Source organism: Fulvia fulva, chromosome 4 (genome assembly GCF_020509005.1).
Source record: "Fulvia fulva chromosome 4, complete sequence".
Classification (NCBI taxonomy): Eukaryota; Fungi; Ascomycota; class Dothideomycetes; order Mycosphaerellales; family Mycosphaerellaceae; genus Fulvia; species Fulvia fulva.
Window position 1 is genome coordinate 2331419 of NC_063015.1, and position 14846 is coordinate 2346264.

At 54.0% G+C, this 14846-nt stretch overlaps 6 protein-coding genes across 6 annotated transcripts; 3 read left to right on the forward strand and 3 right to left on the reverse strand.

The window, feature by feature from the left end:
* Nucleotides 1–898: 898 nt before the first annotated feature.
* Nucleotides 899–1792, forward strand: CLAFUR5_04495 (OTU domain-containing protein 2; the record flags this gene model as incomplete). The annotated part of the gene is made up of 1 exon (XM_047903643.1): nt 899–1792. One exon carries the CDS (start codon nt 899–901, stop codon nt 1790–1792), a length of 894 nt encoding a protein of 297 aa, XP_047760165.1.
* A 1718-nt stretch (nt 1793–3510) lies between these two features.
* CLAFUR5_04496 (uncharacterized protein) lies at nt 3511–8541 on the reverse strand (the record flags this gene model as incomplete). Its single annotated transcript, XM_047903644.1, has 3 exons — nt 3511–7808; nt 8152–8385; nt 8454–8541. The coding sequence occupies 3 exons, from the start codon at nt 8539–8541 to the stop codon at nt 3511–3513; spliced, it is 4620 nt and encodes a 1539-aa protein (XP_047760168.1).
* Nucleotides 8542–8901: 360 nt separating this feature from the next.
* CLAFUR5_04497 (putative phosphoglycerate mutase) lies at nt 8902–11156 on the forward strand (the record flags this gene model as incomplete). The annotated part of the gene is made up of 4 exons (XM_047903645.1): nt 8902–9370; nt 9431–9698; nt 10132–10309; nt 10365–11156. The coding sequence occupies 4 exons, from the start codon at nt 8902–8904 to the stop codon at nt 11154–11156; spliced, it is 1707 nt and encodes a 568-aa protein (XP_047760167.1).
* A 242-nt stretch (nt 11157–11398) lies between these two features.
* Nucleotides 11399–11971, reverse strand: CLAFUR5_04498 (uncharacterized protein; the record flags this gene model as incomplete). The annotated part of the gene is made up of 1 exon (XM_047903646.1): nt 11399–11971. The coding sequence occupies one exon, from the start codon at nt 11969–11971 to the stop codon at nt 11399–11401; it is 573 nt and encodes a 190-aa protein (XP_047760161.1).
* A 356-nt stretch (nt 11972–12327) lies between these two features.
* Nucleotides 12328–13279, reverse strand: CLAFUR5_04499 (uncharacterized protein; the record flags this gene model as incomplete). The annotated part of the gene is made up of 2 exons (XM_047903647.1): nt 12328–12972; nt 13022–13279. 2 exons carry the CDS (start codon nt 13277–13279, stop codon nt 12328–12330), a joined length of 903 nt encoding a protein of 300 aa, XP_047760160.1.
* A 74-nt stretch (nt 13280–13353) lies between these two features.
* CLAFUR5_04500 (Cytosine deaminase) lies at nt 13354–14784 on the forward strand (the record flags this gene model as incomplete). The annotated part of the gene is made up of 1 exon (XM_047903648.1): nt 13354–14784. One exon carries the CDS (start codon nt 13354–13356, stop codon nt 14782–14784), a length of 1431 nt encoding a protein of 476 aa, XP_047760381.1.
* Between the last annotated feature and the right edge of the window lie 62 nt (nt 14785–14846).

Sequence of the window (14846 nt, forward strand, 5' to 3'; positions counted from 1 at the left end):
GCTGTACAGACATGACAGTCTCTTTCTCTCTGCACCAACCATTTCAGCTCCCATTCTATGCGCCATCATCTTGCTGAATACAAGTGTCTACCTTCAGGTTCCCGATCGTCTCTCAGCACTGCCGCGAAACTTCGACCCAACGGAACTGCCAACAAGCCAGCCTCCTTCCCACGTGCTCAGCTCCATCAGCTGGCGATGTCCTATCCTTCGCTACGTGCAAATACTGCAAAGACACGATACACATCTTGCATGTTGAACACGCAACCATTCTCCTAGCACCCTCACCAGCATACCACCGCTCCAATTGCATCAGCAAAACCCCCGCGGACCACAGTCCCTTCTCTACCAAACTTTCGATAGCCTCCCAGCATATATCAGCAAGGCGATACGCATGGAAGACTGTGCAGAACACACCGTCTCCTGCAGCATCCACTGTCCTGCGTTGGTAGAGTAGCGTTGTCACACCCACGGTTCCACCTGCAGAACTGCCAAGGCAGCGGGATGTAGCGCGAACACTACTGAGATTCCCAACATGGAAGCTCAGAACAAAAGTAGGCGCTCTAGTCTCGATGTGGACGCAGACTGCTGGGAAGTGAGAGTTTGCACGAAAAGATGCCACTTACCCAGTGGCGTTGGTGTCGAAATAATCCTTGTTCGTACCCGCCCGCTTCGGCAGGCTGCAGCTTCCATCCTTGCGTGCCACGGACCCGCGGTGCCTGCCCTCGGAGACCTCGGCACAATCGTTTTGTGGCGGCCTCGGGATGTGCCTGATCCTCATGCATTGCATCGCAGCACACTAGTAGAAACAGGAGCTATCGCTTGGGACGAGTGCCAGTTGGGAAGTTGTGCGATCGACTGTTTCCGCGACGTGGCGTACGAAAAGCAAAGGTAGGTGCGGATGGAGGAACTACAGGCGCGGCATCGGAAAGAGCAGCGGGATCTGCAGAGTCGGATCACGCAGAAGAAGAAGCAGGCGAGTAAGAAGACGAGGAAGGGCGTCAACGATGAGTGTGATAGGTTGGACGCCGAGTTGAGGGAGAAGCAGGCGCAGGAGGTTGCTGCGCTTGAGGGCGGGGAGGTCGATGGGGAGGCGTTGCCGATTGAGCAGATGGACGACCGGACGCTGAAGGTGGACGAGGAGGTGGAGGAGAATGGCACAGAGGATGTGCCGGCAGCGACAGAGGAAGCAGAACAGAACGGTAGCACACAACCCGGCAAGAAACGCAATCGCCAGAAAGACCGCCTTGCGCGACGGGCAGCAGAGCAAGAGGAAGCCGCTCGCCAAGCTGACGAGGAAGCCCAGAATATGCCAGATCTTAAGGAGCAAGAGCGAAGCCGCATGCTCGAAGCCATGAAGTCTCACAAGCTGCATGAGAAAGAGATACGCGCAGATGGCCACTGCCTCTATTCAGCCGTAGCAGATCAGCTCGAACAACTCGATATCCCGTTGGGCGCCGCACCAGACGATTGGCCAGCCCTCGCATACAAGACTGTGCGAGCAAAGGCAGCGGATTACATCAGTCAGCATCAGGATGACTTTGTCCCATTCCTGGAAGAGCCGCTGCCGGAGTATCTGCACAAGGTGCGAGATACTGGCGAGTGGGGAGGGCAGCTCGAGCTTATGGCACTGGCGAAGACGTATGGCATCGATATCAATGTCTTGCAGGACTTTGGACGCGTCGAGAAGATACAGAGTGGCAGCGAGACGACAGGCAAGGCCATGTGGTTGGGCTACTACAAGCACGGCTTTGGCTTGGGAGAACATTACAACAGCTTGAGGAAAGTGCCTTGAACATGCTATCCGTAGATCCGATCGGGAAGTCCACAACTCAACGGACAGCTCCAGCCTCGATGAAGAGGAGACTGTCGAGCAAGGTCGCATTCAGCTGGCTTCCCCACGTGTTGCAAGCTACTACACTACCAGCTTCGAGAGTACCGGCCAGGAAACTGCACTGATCAGGCGACGGACCCACCAGAAGACATCGCGAACAGCTCCACGCCAGATGAAAGACATCATACTTGCGCTGCAACTTCAGGCTGCCAACACTACAGTAGCTCATACTGGCGTCGGAGACTTCCCACGTGGCCGCTACCATAGCTTCGGAGTGCGCCATATCACGACCGAAGGTTTAGACGACTTTACCCATAACTTATCCACCGACGGTGTATCACTATTACATCTTAGGCTGCACAAGCGGACTCAACAATCAGTGCCCTCTCACAAGCCAGACGATCCTTGTTCGAGACCATGCTTATCACACGCTCCACAGACTCCTTAATAACTTCCTCCGAAAAAGCAAGCGGCAGTACTCGCAGCAACTGCATTGTACCTGGGCACAGAAGTAGGACCTACCTGACGAGTAAGACCTGTGTCGGCTTCGTAAGGTGGTATAGCTAGTGACCCACGTGGTACTGGTGCAACTTGAGCTAAGATTCCGTAGATCCAAAGACTGTTAGCACGTGTCAATGCAGAACGATACTTGAGTACAGAGCACTTCAAGCTCAAATCACATACACTGCGACAGAACAATCGACATTGCTTCGTCGCTTAGATTTCTGTCGTTTCATCAGCCGGAACGTCGATTGAGACACAGACCTCACAGGACCGCCAAGTTCTACGTATGAAGACCTTAGAGGCTTTGCCGCTGTGAGATGATGATCGAACCAATCTGATCCGCCAGAGATAGCAGCACTTTCGTGAAAATGCACCTTGAAACCAGGTCGCTGGCCATGTATGTTGACCTCCGTTCGTTCAATCTCTGTGTCACACTCGGGTAGAAAGTCAAGGCGTACAGCCAGCAAAACAACCGACATTGGCCCAATGGTCTGAAGAACACAACCCTGTCTCGAAGCACTCATTCCGTGCTTTCGCTTAGGTGTTCGAACTCCAGGCGTTCGTGCAGGTACAGACCGCGCAACCGTTGAGCCAATGCTGATTGTCGAGGGCAGGAAGATGTTCGTGTTATGTATACCCTGCGATTCACATTGGAAGCCGGGATGGCTGACGAAGGCCGACGTTGAAGAGCCAGGATAGTCTGTGCCCTTGAAACCAGTCCGAGCACCATGGTCACGACTTCATCTGTGGTCATTCTTGGACAATGCCGACACTGGGATGTTAAAGAGCAGAAGTTGGTGAAATCATCGTTGATCCAGCAGCTTGATGGGCGAAAGGGATGGTATATAGTATGACCAAGATCATGATTCATTCAGGCAGTAAATGCCGCACAAGTCTATCCTTTCATCTCTTCCATGCCAAGCACGCACAGTTCTCACAGTGATTGCGATCCTCCAAGCAGTTATCATGAACGACAGCTCAGCTACCCTACGCCAGACACCTCGCTCGTCAAACAACACACAATACTTTTGCGAGGGCGTCTATCATGTCCCTTGCCCAACGCCATCGCTAACATCAAGTACTAAATCATTTGCGCCTATCCATCCAGGCCTACAAAACGTCCCTCATCAAGTCGCACCGTTCCAGTAACGATAGCCAGAGGGCAGAACATCACGCTATGATGTCTTCTGTCTCTTGACATCGTCTTCCTCCTCTTCGTCAGTCCCAGCGGCACGTTTGACACCTGCCACCTGCGGTACAGGGTCTGGTGCTTCAAGGTCAATCACCTTGGGCTCCGTACTCGGCGTAGTCACAGACTGAGCCTCGGAGTTTTCAGGTGCTAGCGGTGATGTCGCTGCACTGTCCGCCTTAGGAAGCGCCGGGGACGTAACAGCTGCAGATGGAGCAGCCGTACTGTTCACCGTAGCTGCTGAACTACTACCGGTGGTGGTGTCAGCGACAGTCGAAGTGACAGGAGTTGACACGCTGGAAGCCGAATCCTGGGCCGGATTTTCAGCTTTGGCATGTCCATCCGACGGAGCCGCAACGGTGGAAGGCATTGTCGCGCGTTCCGAAGCTTGGTCTATTGGCACCGTTGCTGCAAGACTTTGGTCATTTCCCCGGGTCGGAGCAAGAGAACTAGCATCAACGGCAGGGGTTTGAGTTATCGCTGCACCTGAAGTCTGCGTTATGATGCCATTTGCAGTAGGCGGCAGGCTCTGGGGTGCTGGCTGGCCCGCGGTGCCTACGGCTCCTGTCACCTGTTGAGAAACGGGTGGTGCCATCGCTGCCATTGCCGCAGCACTGGTTGTGGCTTGAGGAGTGCCAGCTGGTGGAGGCATCGCGTTTGGTGGAGTATTGCCACTCGGTCGAGACTGCGGCGGCTGTACAATACCTACCAAAGGTTCTCGAGGCAACGATGGCTGTGAGCCTGGTGGTGGCTGCGGGAATGGCTGCTGTGGCTGATTTGGGCCGGGATGCTGACCAGTAGGCTGTTGCTGACCCGTAAGATGTTGTTGTCCTTGGGGCTGTTGCTGGGCCTGAACGGGCTGACCCTGAGGATGCTGAGTTACAGCTTGCTGACTCTGCAGTTGCGGACCTTGAGTTTGCAGTCCCTGAGTCTGCTGGGTAGGAGGCGCTACACCTTGGGTCAGCTGACCTTGAGGCTGCTGTCCAGGAGGCTGCTGCTGTCTAGGAGGCGCTACCTGTTGCTGCTGATTTGCTAACGGGGCATTTCCATTGGCAGGCGCTGCTGCTGCCGCGTCCGCTGTATCCGACAAGAATCTGTCAAAGATTGCTTTCATCGAGGGAAATGGCTCCAGCAGGTCTTCGCCAGGGACCAAGTCTACGCGATCGCCTTGACCGTTCGAGGTGACGTACGAGTAGTACCCAACCGCACGTACGAACCCGAGTTCCCTCGACTTGTACTCTTGTGAGTCGATCGCATGTCCAGCCAACCAGTGTGAGCGGAAGTTCATGATCGCGTTGACTTGACGCGTGAGTGGCGTTTCGGCTGGCTGCGGAGGTGGATGGGGGGCGCCTCCATTCATTTGGTGTGGTGACGGACCACCTTGCGGACCACCATACTGACCGTTCGGCGCTTGACCTGGAGGCGGTTGGCCGTTGGGACCACCCGGGTACGGGCTGTAGTAGTTGCCCTGCCCATTGTAAGGCTGTTGACCATTGCAATTCGACTGTCCATAGTTTCCAGGGTATCCAGGCTGCCCATACGGTGGCGGCATCTGGCCGTTCTGCATTGGACGGTTTGGAGGTGGAGGTGACTTGCGCTTCTTGTTGTCAAGAGGATGATCAAAATTGATGCGCCAGAACTTTCCTTTGCCACTTTTGCCTGCATCAACGAAGCGCTCGCATGACAGCAGGTTGTGCCTTACGCTGCTTTGCCAGCCAATAGAGCCCACCCGATACTTGTAGTACGGCCATCGTTTCTGAATCTTGTCGTAAATCGTCTGCAGATCAGCTTGACCGCCCTCGATGCTTGAGAGAATCTCATCAATGATGTAGATGTACGTCATGCTGGGTTTCTTCAAATCTTCTTCCGTGAACTCAGTTTCGGGCTTAATGGGTGACGGGGACCTTTGACGTGGTCGAGCCTGCGCGAAAGCGAGCATTGCATCGTTGGGCAGCGGCGTCTGACTTTCCTGGCCTTGAGAGTCCCGTGGCGGCATTTGAGCACCACCTTCGATCGTGGGTCTAGCACTGGACTCGATGCTAGGCATCGGTAGGTCCGGTGGCTGTTCACCACGAGCTGCAGCCTTGGCCTGAAGATCTCTTTGCCTTTGCTCATGTCGTACTTCTGCAAGCAGTGTGTTAAGGTCGGGTATGGGCTCATTGCGACGCTCGTACTCTCGCCTCTTGCGCTTGACGCCTGATTCGTCTCGCTTGGATAAGAGGCCGTTCTTGGGAGGCCGACCAGGACCTTTGCGTTTCTCTGGCATCTGCTCCGGAGCCAAGTCCGCAAGAACAGATCCTGGCTCGAGGTTGATTGGCACCACCGGTGGCGAGGCTTGTTCAGGCTTGGGCTTGGGCTCCTTGGCTGATTCTGCCCCATTCTCAGGTGCAGCAGCTTTTGGTTTCTTACCCTTGTCTTTCTTCTTGGTAACTTCAGGCGAGCCTGTTGTGTCTTCTCCGTTTGGCACATCTTTGGCCTTCGCCTTGCCAGCTGACTTCTCGCCTTTGTCCTTACCCTTGGCTTTGGCGGCGCTCTTGGCTTTCGCTGGTTCGGGCTCTTGCTCAGTGGGCTTCTTAGGCCTCTTGAGCTTGAGCTTGACCTTCGGCCGCTTGTCTTCTTCACTCTCTTCTGCATCTGCAGTGCTTGAAGCTCGACGGATACGACTTGTCGCTGGGGACGTGCCGGCTTCGACGCCGTCCAGGAGATCTTCATTCTCCTCTTCTTCTGTTCTTGGAAGCTCAAAATTAAACTTCAGTGTGGAAATCCAGATCTCGTCATCATGCTGCAGCGCAATTTCTTGATCTTTGGTGTAATACACTTCGTTGACGACTGCGCCGTTGCCAACGATCCGCAGTATCCACTGCTCATCGTGCCAGTGGTTGTAGCTGAAGATGAGATGTTCTCTCGAGATTTGAGTAATATCCGCCGGCCTTGCTGGGTGTACAGGCAAAGCGGCCCACTCATGGGAATCAGGTCGGCTGTTCACTGGCACTGGCTCGGTATGCTGGATTTCGTCCTCCGGCAGCGTGTATAAGTCGCGCGGGGCAATTGAGTTGGCTGAAGACGAATTGCCCTTCTTCCTGCGTCGGCGGCGGTCTGATGACGACAGATGATCATCCATGGCGAACGCCACAGGTCCGCCCTGCTCGCTGAAGCTGCTTAGCAATCCTTGTTGTGGACGGCCTTCGAGATCTTCGCCAAAACGATCGTCATCCCCAGGTTGTGAAGGCTGACTAGGCTCTTGTTGGTAGGCAGCGAGTGCGTTACGCGCCTTTGCTTCCTCTTTCGCCTTCTTCCTCTCGGCCCTGTATGCTGCCAGGTATGTGGCATCGCGCTGGATGATCAGATTCAGCGAGGTGATGACACAGTAGCTGTTGCTAAATCGCAGCATGGCATATCCTTCGTGTTGGTCATCCTCATCGTCGCTTGGTACGCTGGCGATACCGAACACCTCGTCACTGTTGTTGGGAATCTCCACAGTCTCCTCGTTGGGAGCATCGTGACCGCCGTAGCTGTCTTGTGAAAAGTCTATTTCTCCGAGCTTGGGTGGACTTGTAGCCCTGGGTATAGCAATGTCGCTATTGAAGAGGTCATCGTCGTTGCTGAAGAGGTTGTCCTTGTCGGTGTCAGGTGCGAGGTTGTCGGTCGTCGGTGGAGGAGCATCGATATGCACTGGGCCGTTGGTGTCGCGAATGTTGCTTAGCGTACCGTGGTCGGTGACTCGCGTGGGGGTGTCTGGCAGCGACATGTGCTCGGCCACATGCGTGGTCTCCGCGACTGGCGGCGATTGTGAATGCGGCGGTGGAGGTGGAGGCAGGGCTAGTGAGGGTGGGGTCTGCGCTTTGGTGGCAGCTATCTGTACTTCAGGCATTGTCATCTCGGCCACCGCTTCAGTGACTGCGGAAGGTGCCGGTGGTGCCGGTGGTGGTGAACGAGAGAACAGGTCGAGGTCGGGTTGCTGCGCGGCAAGCACGCCGGGTCCGCTGGGTTCCATCGCTTGTGGTGCCTGGGAAGGACCAGCGTCATTGTCTTTGCGCTTCCCTCTAATAATCGTGATGTACGGAACGGTTTTCCTGGCGGCTTGGAGGGCTGCTACTATTCGATCTCGTTGTCTCTGCTGTTCGGCTTTGCGTCGTTTCTCAAGTGTCTCACGTTGCTGTTTGCAAAGATATGCCGGGTCGGGACAGTCCGGTCTGCATGTGCAGGCGGCAGGCTTGACAAGTCCCGCGGCGCGAAATCGCTTCTGTTCTTGCTGATCTGCGGTGAGTGAATGAAGTGAGTGATCTGTGCAAGAGGAGACGTTAGCATGCTATGCCGCCATCCTGGAACTTTGTCGGTGAGGCGAGGCCGATCGCGGCTAATGGTCCAATCAAGCTGTTGGGATGGATGCTGGAAACGCGCTATCTCGTCCGTGCTGCATTGGTCCCTGCTCCGATACACTTTGTCCTCAGCGTGTCTTCGAAAGATGGCACTGGGCTTAGTGATACGTGGCAATGCGACGATATTCTGCTATCAAGCTGTGAACATACAAGAGGGCCGTGTCACTGGTGAGTCGAGAATCTTTCGCGTCTTCGACTCTCCCAGCAGGAACGGCCTCGGGCTTGTAGTCGCCGCGGCTTCGACATACCTTTCACGTTTCTCTCTCTGGCCTGGTCCTGACTTCCATCTGCAACTCCTGTCGCGGCGGCGCTCCCAGCGCGCTTTCCTTCGGTTGCTCTCGGTATGAAGTCTAGACTTCTGGCGCCGACATCTTCCGTGCAAGGCGACCCAAAGGAGCATAAGGATGAATTATCTCCTGACCATCTGGGCGAGTCGATCTTGGGAGGCTCGTCGTCGCTGCCGACTTTGTCCAAGGTATCATCTACACTATCTGTCAGCGAGCGGCCTAGAATGATGCGTCGCGGCCATGACGACGAGCCGAGAACAGACCAGCGTCTTCGTCGGGCCAGTTAATCAGGTCCTCAAAATCAAAAGCAGGAAAAGTGTGCTCCAGCCTCGAGCCGATAGCGTCTGCCATATCAGCTCTACTGCATCCGCGACGGCAGAGGCAGAGTACGAAGCACGAGCAACGATCGAGTCTACGCGCAGCACAACGCGCGCCTGCACTCATTGCTATGAGACTTTCACCGGCGTCGTGGAAGCCAATACGGTTCCAGCTGATTAGTGACAAGCTATGCATCCACTCTGCTAACACTGCTGACCAGCAACAACTAACCGGGTCGGGACGAACACCATATTCGAGAGCCGCGACGCGATCCACCTCTCCAGCTTCCCGCGAAGACTCAGGTAATTCGTGACATATCACTGGTTCTGGTGCAAGCGCGAGCGAGCCAAGCAGCATTTTTCTTGCGACCGCTGAGGCGCTGATACCGTCGCCATGGCTCCGAAGGGTAAAGCCGCAAAGAAAGTTACAACTCCTGCACCGGGCACGAAAACCGCGCAGCCGCCAGCATGGCCACATATGCAGCCTGTGCTACCACCCGAAGATCTCGCGTTGGAAGTGCTGTTACAAGATCAGATTCTCACGATTCCCAGGTTGTGGACAGCAGGCCTCTGTAAAAGCTATGTCGGCTTCCTATCTCAGCTCCAACTGACGACCACTCCGGGCAAGCCCAAGAAAGGAGATGCCGTGCGCGTGAACGACAGATTTCAAGTCGACGATCCGAACTTTGCCGAACAGCTATGGTCAGGAACTGCCTTGAAAGATCTTGTAAGCAAAGCCGTGATCGAAGGAGTGGGGCTATCAGATACCGCTAGGCGAGAGTTGTGGGGTGGTGAGGTTTCAGGCTTGAACAGCAATATTCGCATCTACAGGTATTCGAAAGGGCAATTTTTCGATCAGCACTGTCAGTACAAGCTTTCTATCGCATGCCGCAGCATAGTATGCAGAATCTGATATTGCGCAGACGACGATTCGAACAGTGTAGTCTTACCATCATCAGCGACTCCCGAGTCCATACCCGCAAAGACTACCTGGACTCTCCTGCTATACTTGAGCTCTTCCGCGACAGGTTGCAAAGGCGGCGAGACAGTCTTCTACCCAGACCCACCGAACAAGCGCGAGGCCACACCTCCGCCGATCATAGCAGAGCTTGAAGTTGGCATGGCACTATTGCATCGGCATGGCAAAGACTGTATGCTACATGAAGGAAGAGAGGTTACAGAGGGAGAGAAGTGGGTTATAAGAAGTGATTTGTGTGTCAGGCGGTAGCAGAATACTGCTGTACGCAACGGCGGTATCTTACGTGTTGGTTCTCTCTATATTATAGCGATGTACCACGACCACCTATTCCCAGTGCTAGTGTAAAGTCTAGCAATGCATGCTGTGAGTGAAGTCCCTGCCATCTGTGTAACCCACAGTGTTTGTATATTCTTCCACGTGAAGTCGCTTCCCAATTACTGTTCACCGACCTCACTTCGGCTTGCATAAGACTCGCCATACTTCTGTTTCTTTCACTTTGTCCTTTGGAACACAATGTCTTCTCGATAGAATGATAGCATGAATCGGTCGCGAAACCTCGAAGTGCGAAAGCTTACCGTCAGAACGTAGGTATCACATCCGCCACCTCGATTGCTTTCCCAATTATTCTAACGCACCAAACAATAGCTCAGCAATCGTTATCGCCCTGCTCACCCTTTGGTTCCTTCTGTCTGGAATCTGGTCTACCCCAAAAGACGACAGTATGGGCAGCACACACCCCAGAAAACCGCTCTACAAATACGAAGTCGTCCACGGCCTCTTCCTCCAAGATGACCCCAAGACTGACTGGAACACTTTCGAATACGTACGTCCCTCTGATCACATCGCCCATTCCTGCCTAGACTGACCTACCTGACCAGATGAAACACAATTTCGGCCTCATCTCCCAGCCCTATCCCTCTGACACTTCAGCCACAGCCCACGACTCCGACTGGCTCCGCTTCAGCCGCTTCATCACCCACCTCAACTCCGCCGCCCCAGAGGGTTCCTCCTACAAACTCTTCTACCTCGGCCGCCACGGCGAAGGCTTTCACAACGTCGCCGAGTCCAAATACGGCACACAGCTCTGGGATGACTACTGGTCCAAACTCGAAGGCGACGGAGAACTATTCTGGAGCGACGCACACTTGACCAAAGTCGGAGAATCCCAGGCCCTAGAAGCCCATAACTTCATGGGCACGCAAATCTCATGGGCAAACATGCCAGCGCCAGAGGCGTATGTGGTGAGTCCGATGTTTAGATGTTTGCAGACTGCGAGTATCACATTTGAGAAGTTGGCGCTGCCAGAGGGGAAGGAGTTTAAGCCTGTTATCAAGGAACTTGCCAGGGAGGTGTTGGGGGTGCATACGTGTGATAGACGGAGTACGAAGGGTTATATTCGCGAGCACTTTCTTGGCTGGGAGTTCGAGGAGGGGTTCAGGGAGGAGGATGAGTTGTGGTTGCCAGATCATCGGGAGACGCACGAGGAGCATGATGTGCGGACGACGGAACTTCTTGATGAGATTTTCGAGGAACATGAGGGGAAGATGGTCACGAGTTTGACGATTCATTCGGGGGCTATTGCGAGCCATTTGAGGGTTATTGGGCATAGGGAGTTCAAGTTGCCGACGGGTGGAATGATCCCGGTGTTGGTTAAGGCGACCAGGGTGTGATGATGGGAATCATGAGACATGGAGTAGATCTAGACAGACACTTTTAAAACCTCACGGATGAATAGATGAGCCACAGAGTGTGCTACCGCACATCGATTATACATTATCTGACGCTGGATGTGGTGGAGACAGCCACCGAACTTCACGGATCTGCGACACGCCTACCCCCAAGGTACTCGTCATGTTCTTCTCTCGTCATCTGCCGCAAATAATATACCGCTTGACTTCTCGCGGCAGGTAAATCACAGGCGTCGATCCTTCCTGACTGATGGGTGGTCGTGTCCGTACGGATCGAGCAGCGGCGATAGTGGAGGCTCGGGATGGCGTACGGGATTTGCTAGACGTCTCTCGTTTCGTGCCGTCAGAGTATGATGCACATAGTATCGCACGCAGACTCCAGGGTCCCGCCCGCAGTGTCTCTCCAAGCGTTTGATAATCGCTCTCACGTCTTCATCTATGTCCTGCCATCGACGGCAGTCTGATCCCGCAAGCTCAATTACCAGCAGCATCATACGATCGCGGGCTTGGTCTTGTAAATCTTCGTTGTCGCCCGCTATATACAGCCCAGCTTTGCTCGAGCTACTGAACTGGAGGTCGTGCTTGCGGTATAGCCCGCGAGCCTGACGATCGATGTCTCGAGTGATCGGTTTCCATATAACAGATTGGTGTTGCGTGCCATAGTAGTCGTATGCAAGGTCGACTGGCACAAGCTCAGGAGTGTACGCGAAGTGTGGTGCAATGAGCTGACTGCGGTCGTAAGAGTCTTTCTTCGGGATGGCCAATCCCGCAGTCGGATATAAGCGCCATCTAGGCATTGCGTCGGGTTTGTTCCGTGTCAAAGGGCGGCGAATCAGCAACAGCGCGGTATGAGGTCGAGGAGTTGAAAGGTTTCCAGTGCAGATACTGAAGCTGTACGGTGGTGAAGCTGATCAGTGGCAGCGATAATCTAGCTGCAGATGAGAGTAAGCACGCGCCTGAAAGCTGGGTGTCCCATGTGTTGGTGCGCATCATTAATAGGAGCCGAAGAATCCCGTAGGAGGAGAAGTTCCAATGCTGTGGAAGGTTTCGATGAGTGGAGCCAGGACGATACCATGAGGTACGTTTACTGACCGACCAACACGCAACGCCGCAACGAGCTAATACCGTAGCACCGAAGGCATCATAGCTTCACTCAATTGTTCTGTCTTGCTTGCGCATCGAGCTCTTTTAGCTTCTCGACCAGCCTCTCCCGCAGGTAAGGACTTAGGCCCAGTATGCCCTCCTTCGTGATCGGTCTATATGTCCCACTCTTCTGGTAGCGCCCAGTACCGTCGACGAACTCGCCCTTGCCATCAATCTCCAAGCTACCAAGGATGTCCTCGGGATACGCGACACGGCCATAGTCCGGTGGATAGCGCTGATCACTGACGTGAATGTAGCCTCCTCGTCCTGCGCCTCCAATGCCACCTTGAGCACTCGCACCGCCTGCTCCATCACCACCTGAGCCTCCGCCTCCGCCAAACTGTCTGCTAGCCCGATCACGTCTCTTGTGCTGGTGTTGCTGATGTTGTGGGAAGAACACGCCTCCACTGCCTAGAGCAGAGCCGGCTTGAGAGGCGTAGACCCCAGCTTGTGCAATGACATCCGGGTCTTTGTATGCATTGTCCTTGATGACCCAGTGTAGTATGTCGAAGAAGGCATGGTTCTCTTCTAGCGTTTCGGTCGTGGGTGGGATCTTGGTCGTTGTGCCAATGGCTAGCGATGCAATGGGCGGTGTATTGGGTAGGTATGACAGGAGATATGGCTTCGAAGGTATGCTGGGTTGCTCGTGGACGTACTGCTACTTATCAGTCACCATAACGCGTACATGCACTACATCAACATACGATGTGCTCGTTGTTTGGTAGTGTCGACAGAGCTCTTCTCAACGTCGAAGGAGATGTTCGGGCGATAAGTCGCAGACCCTGGAACGACAGCGCCGACTTTGCTGGCGCCAGTATAGTAGCCATCGCTCCCGTCCTACGGCAATTAATTGTATGCTCGATGCCCAGAACAGTCGAATGTGTTCGGGATGAAGGTGGAAACAGTCGGTGCAATGGTCCAATGGATTTTCGATGACCCAATGACGTCTGGGAAGGAAGCATTGACCAAGCCAAACGACATCTCGCCCTTTTGTACCGTCTTTCCTACACTACTATGACATTTGCTTATCTTCCAAATGGCTGGCGATTTCTTGAAGAGCCACGGTATCGATATCGACGCGGAGATGGCTCGAATACAGAATGCTGGTGGCATTGGTGATCCGCAAGCAGCAATCGACATCCACAATGTATCGTTACCGCAAACACAGCCAGACAGTCTATGGAATGTACGCATTCGCGATCAGAACATCGAGAAGATTGTCCCTGCAGAATACCAGCTGGAGAATGCACAGAACAGCATCAACGGTGCAAGTGCTCTGCTAGCTCCATCCCTCTGCCACCCCCACATTCATCTTGATAAGGCTTTCCTGCTATCTCATCCCAAATATGCTCATCTCAATATCGAGAAAGGAGATTTTCAAGAAGCAATGACATTGACGGGTCAGGCAAAGTCAGAATTCGAGCACGATGATCTGCTCGAGCGAGGCCAGCGAGTCGTCGACGAAAGTGTTGCTGCTGGCGTAACGCACATGAGAGCATTCGTGGAGCTCGATGCTGGTGTTGGTGAAAAGTGTCTAGATGCCGGCATAGCCTTACGCAAGCAGGCAGCGAGAGAGAAGATATGCCACGTCCAGCTGTGTGCTTTCGCTCAGCTTCCCCTCTTCTCGCCCGCGCAGAGCGATGAAGATGGAAGCGTGATCAGAAGTCTCATGCGCCGAGCTGCCGGCAATGACGAAGTAGAAGCAATCGGCAGTACTCCCTATGTCGAGACTGATCGAGAGAAGATGAAGAAGAATGTCGAATGGATGGTCGAACTGTCAATCGAGTACAACAAACATCTGGATTTCCACCTTGATTACAATCTTGATCCTGAGAATGAACCTTTGATCTGGCATGTTATTGATACCCTGCAAGCGACAAGATGGAACGAGAAGACCAAAGATCGAACTATCGTACTTGGTCATTGTACTCGACTTACGCTTTTCAACGACAGCGAATGGGTCGAGCTTGCTGGAGCCATCAAGGATGCCGATCTGCCAGTCTCATTCGTTGGCCTTCCGACAAGTGACCTCTTCATGATGCGTACTGGCCAAACTCCTGAAATTCGCGGTACTCTTGATGTCCCGAAGCTTGTCAAGCAATATGGCTTGAATACTTGTATCGGCGTGAATAACATCGGTAACGCATTCACACCTCAGGGGTCGTGCGATCCGCTAAGCCTCGCAAGCCAAGCAGTGGGTGTACACCAGGCGGGCACTGCACAAGATACTGAGCTACTCTACGAGTGCGTCAGTACCCGCGCGAAAGCAGCGATCGGTGTCGGTGGATCGAGTCTGCACAAGACACGCTTGGCGATCCAGAAAGACGACAGAGCAGATTTGCTGCTCTTCGGTGCAGCAGACCAGAAAGACTTGTGGCGAACTCGAAAGGCCGTCAGCACTGCAATCTACCTGTACGATCACTGCAAGGGCAGGAGAGGCTTCTACAAAGGTACTTTGCAAGCTTGACGGCAGATCGAAGGGAAGAGAAGAAGAAGCATGGGCCATGCAAACACCGTTGCCAAGTTCCG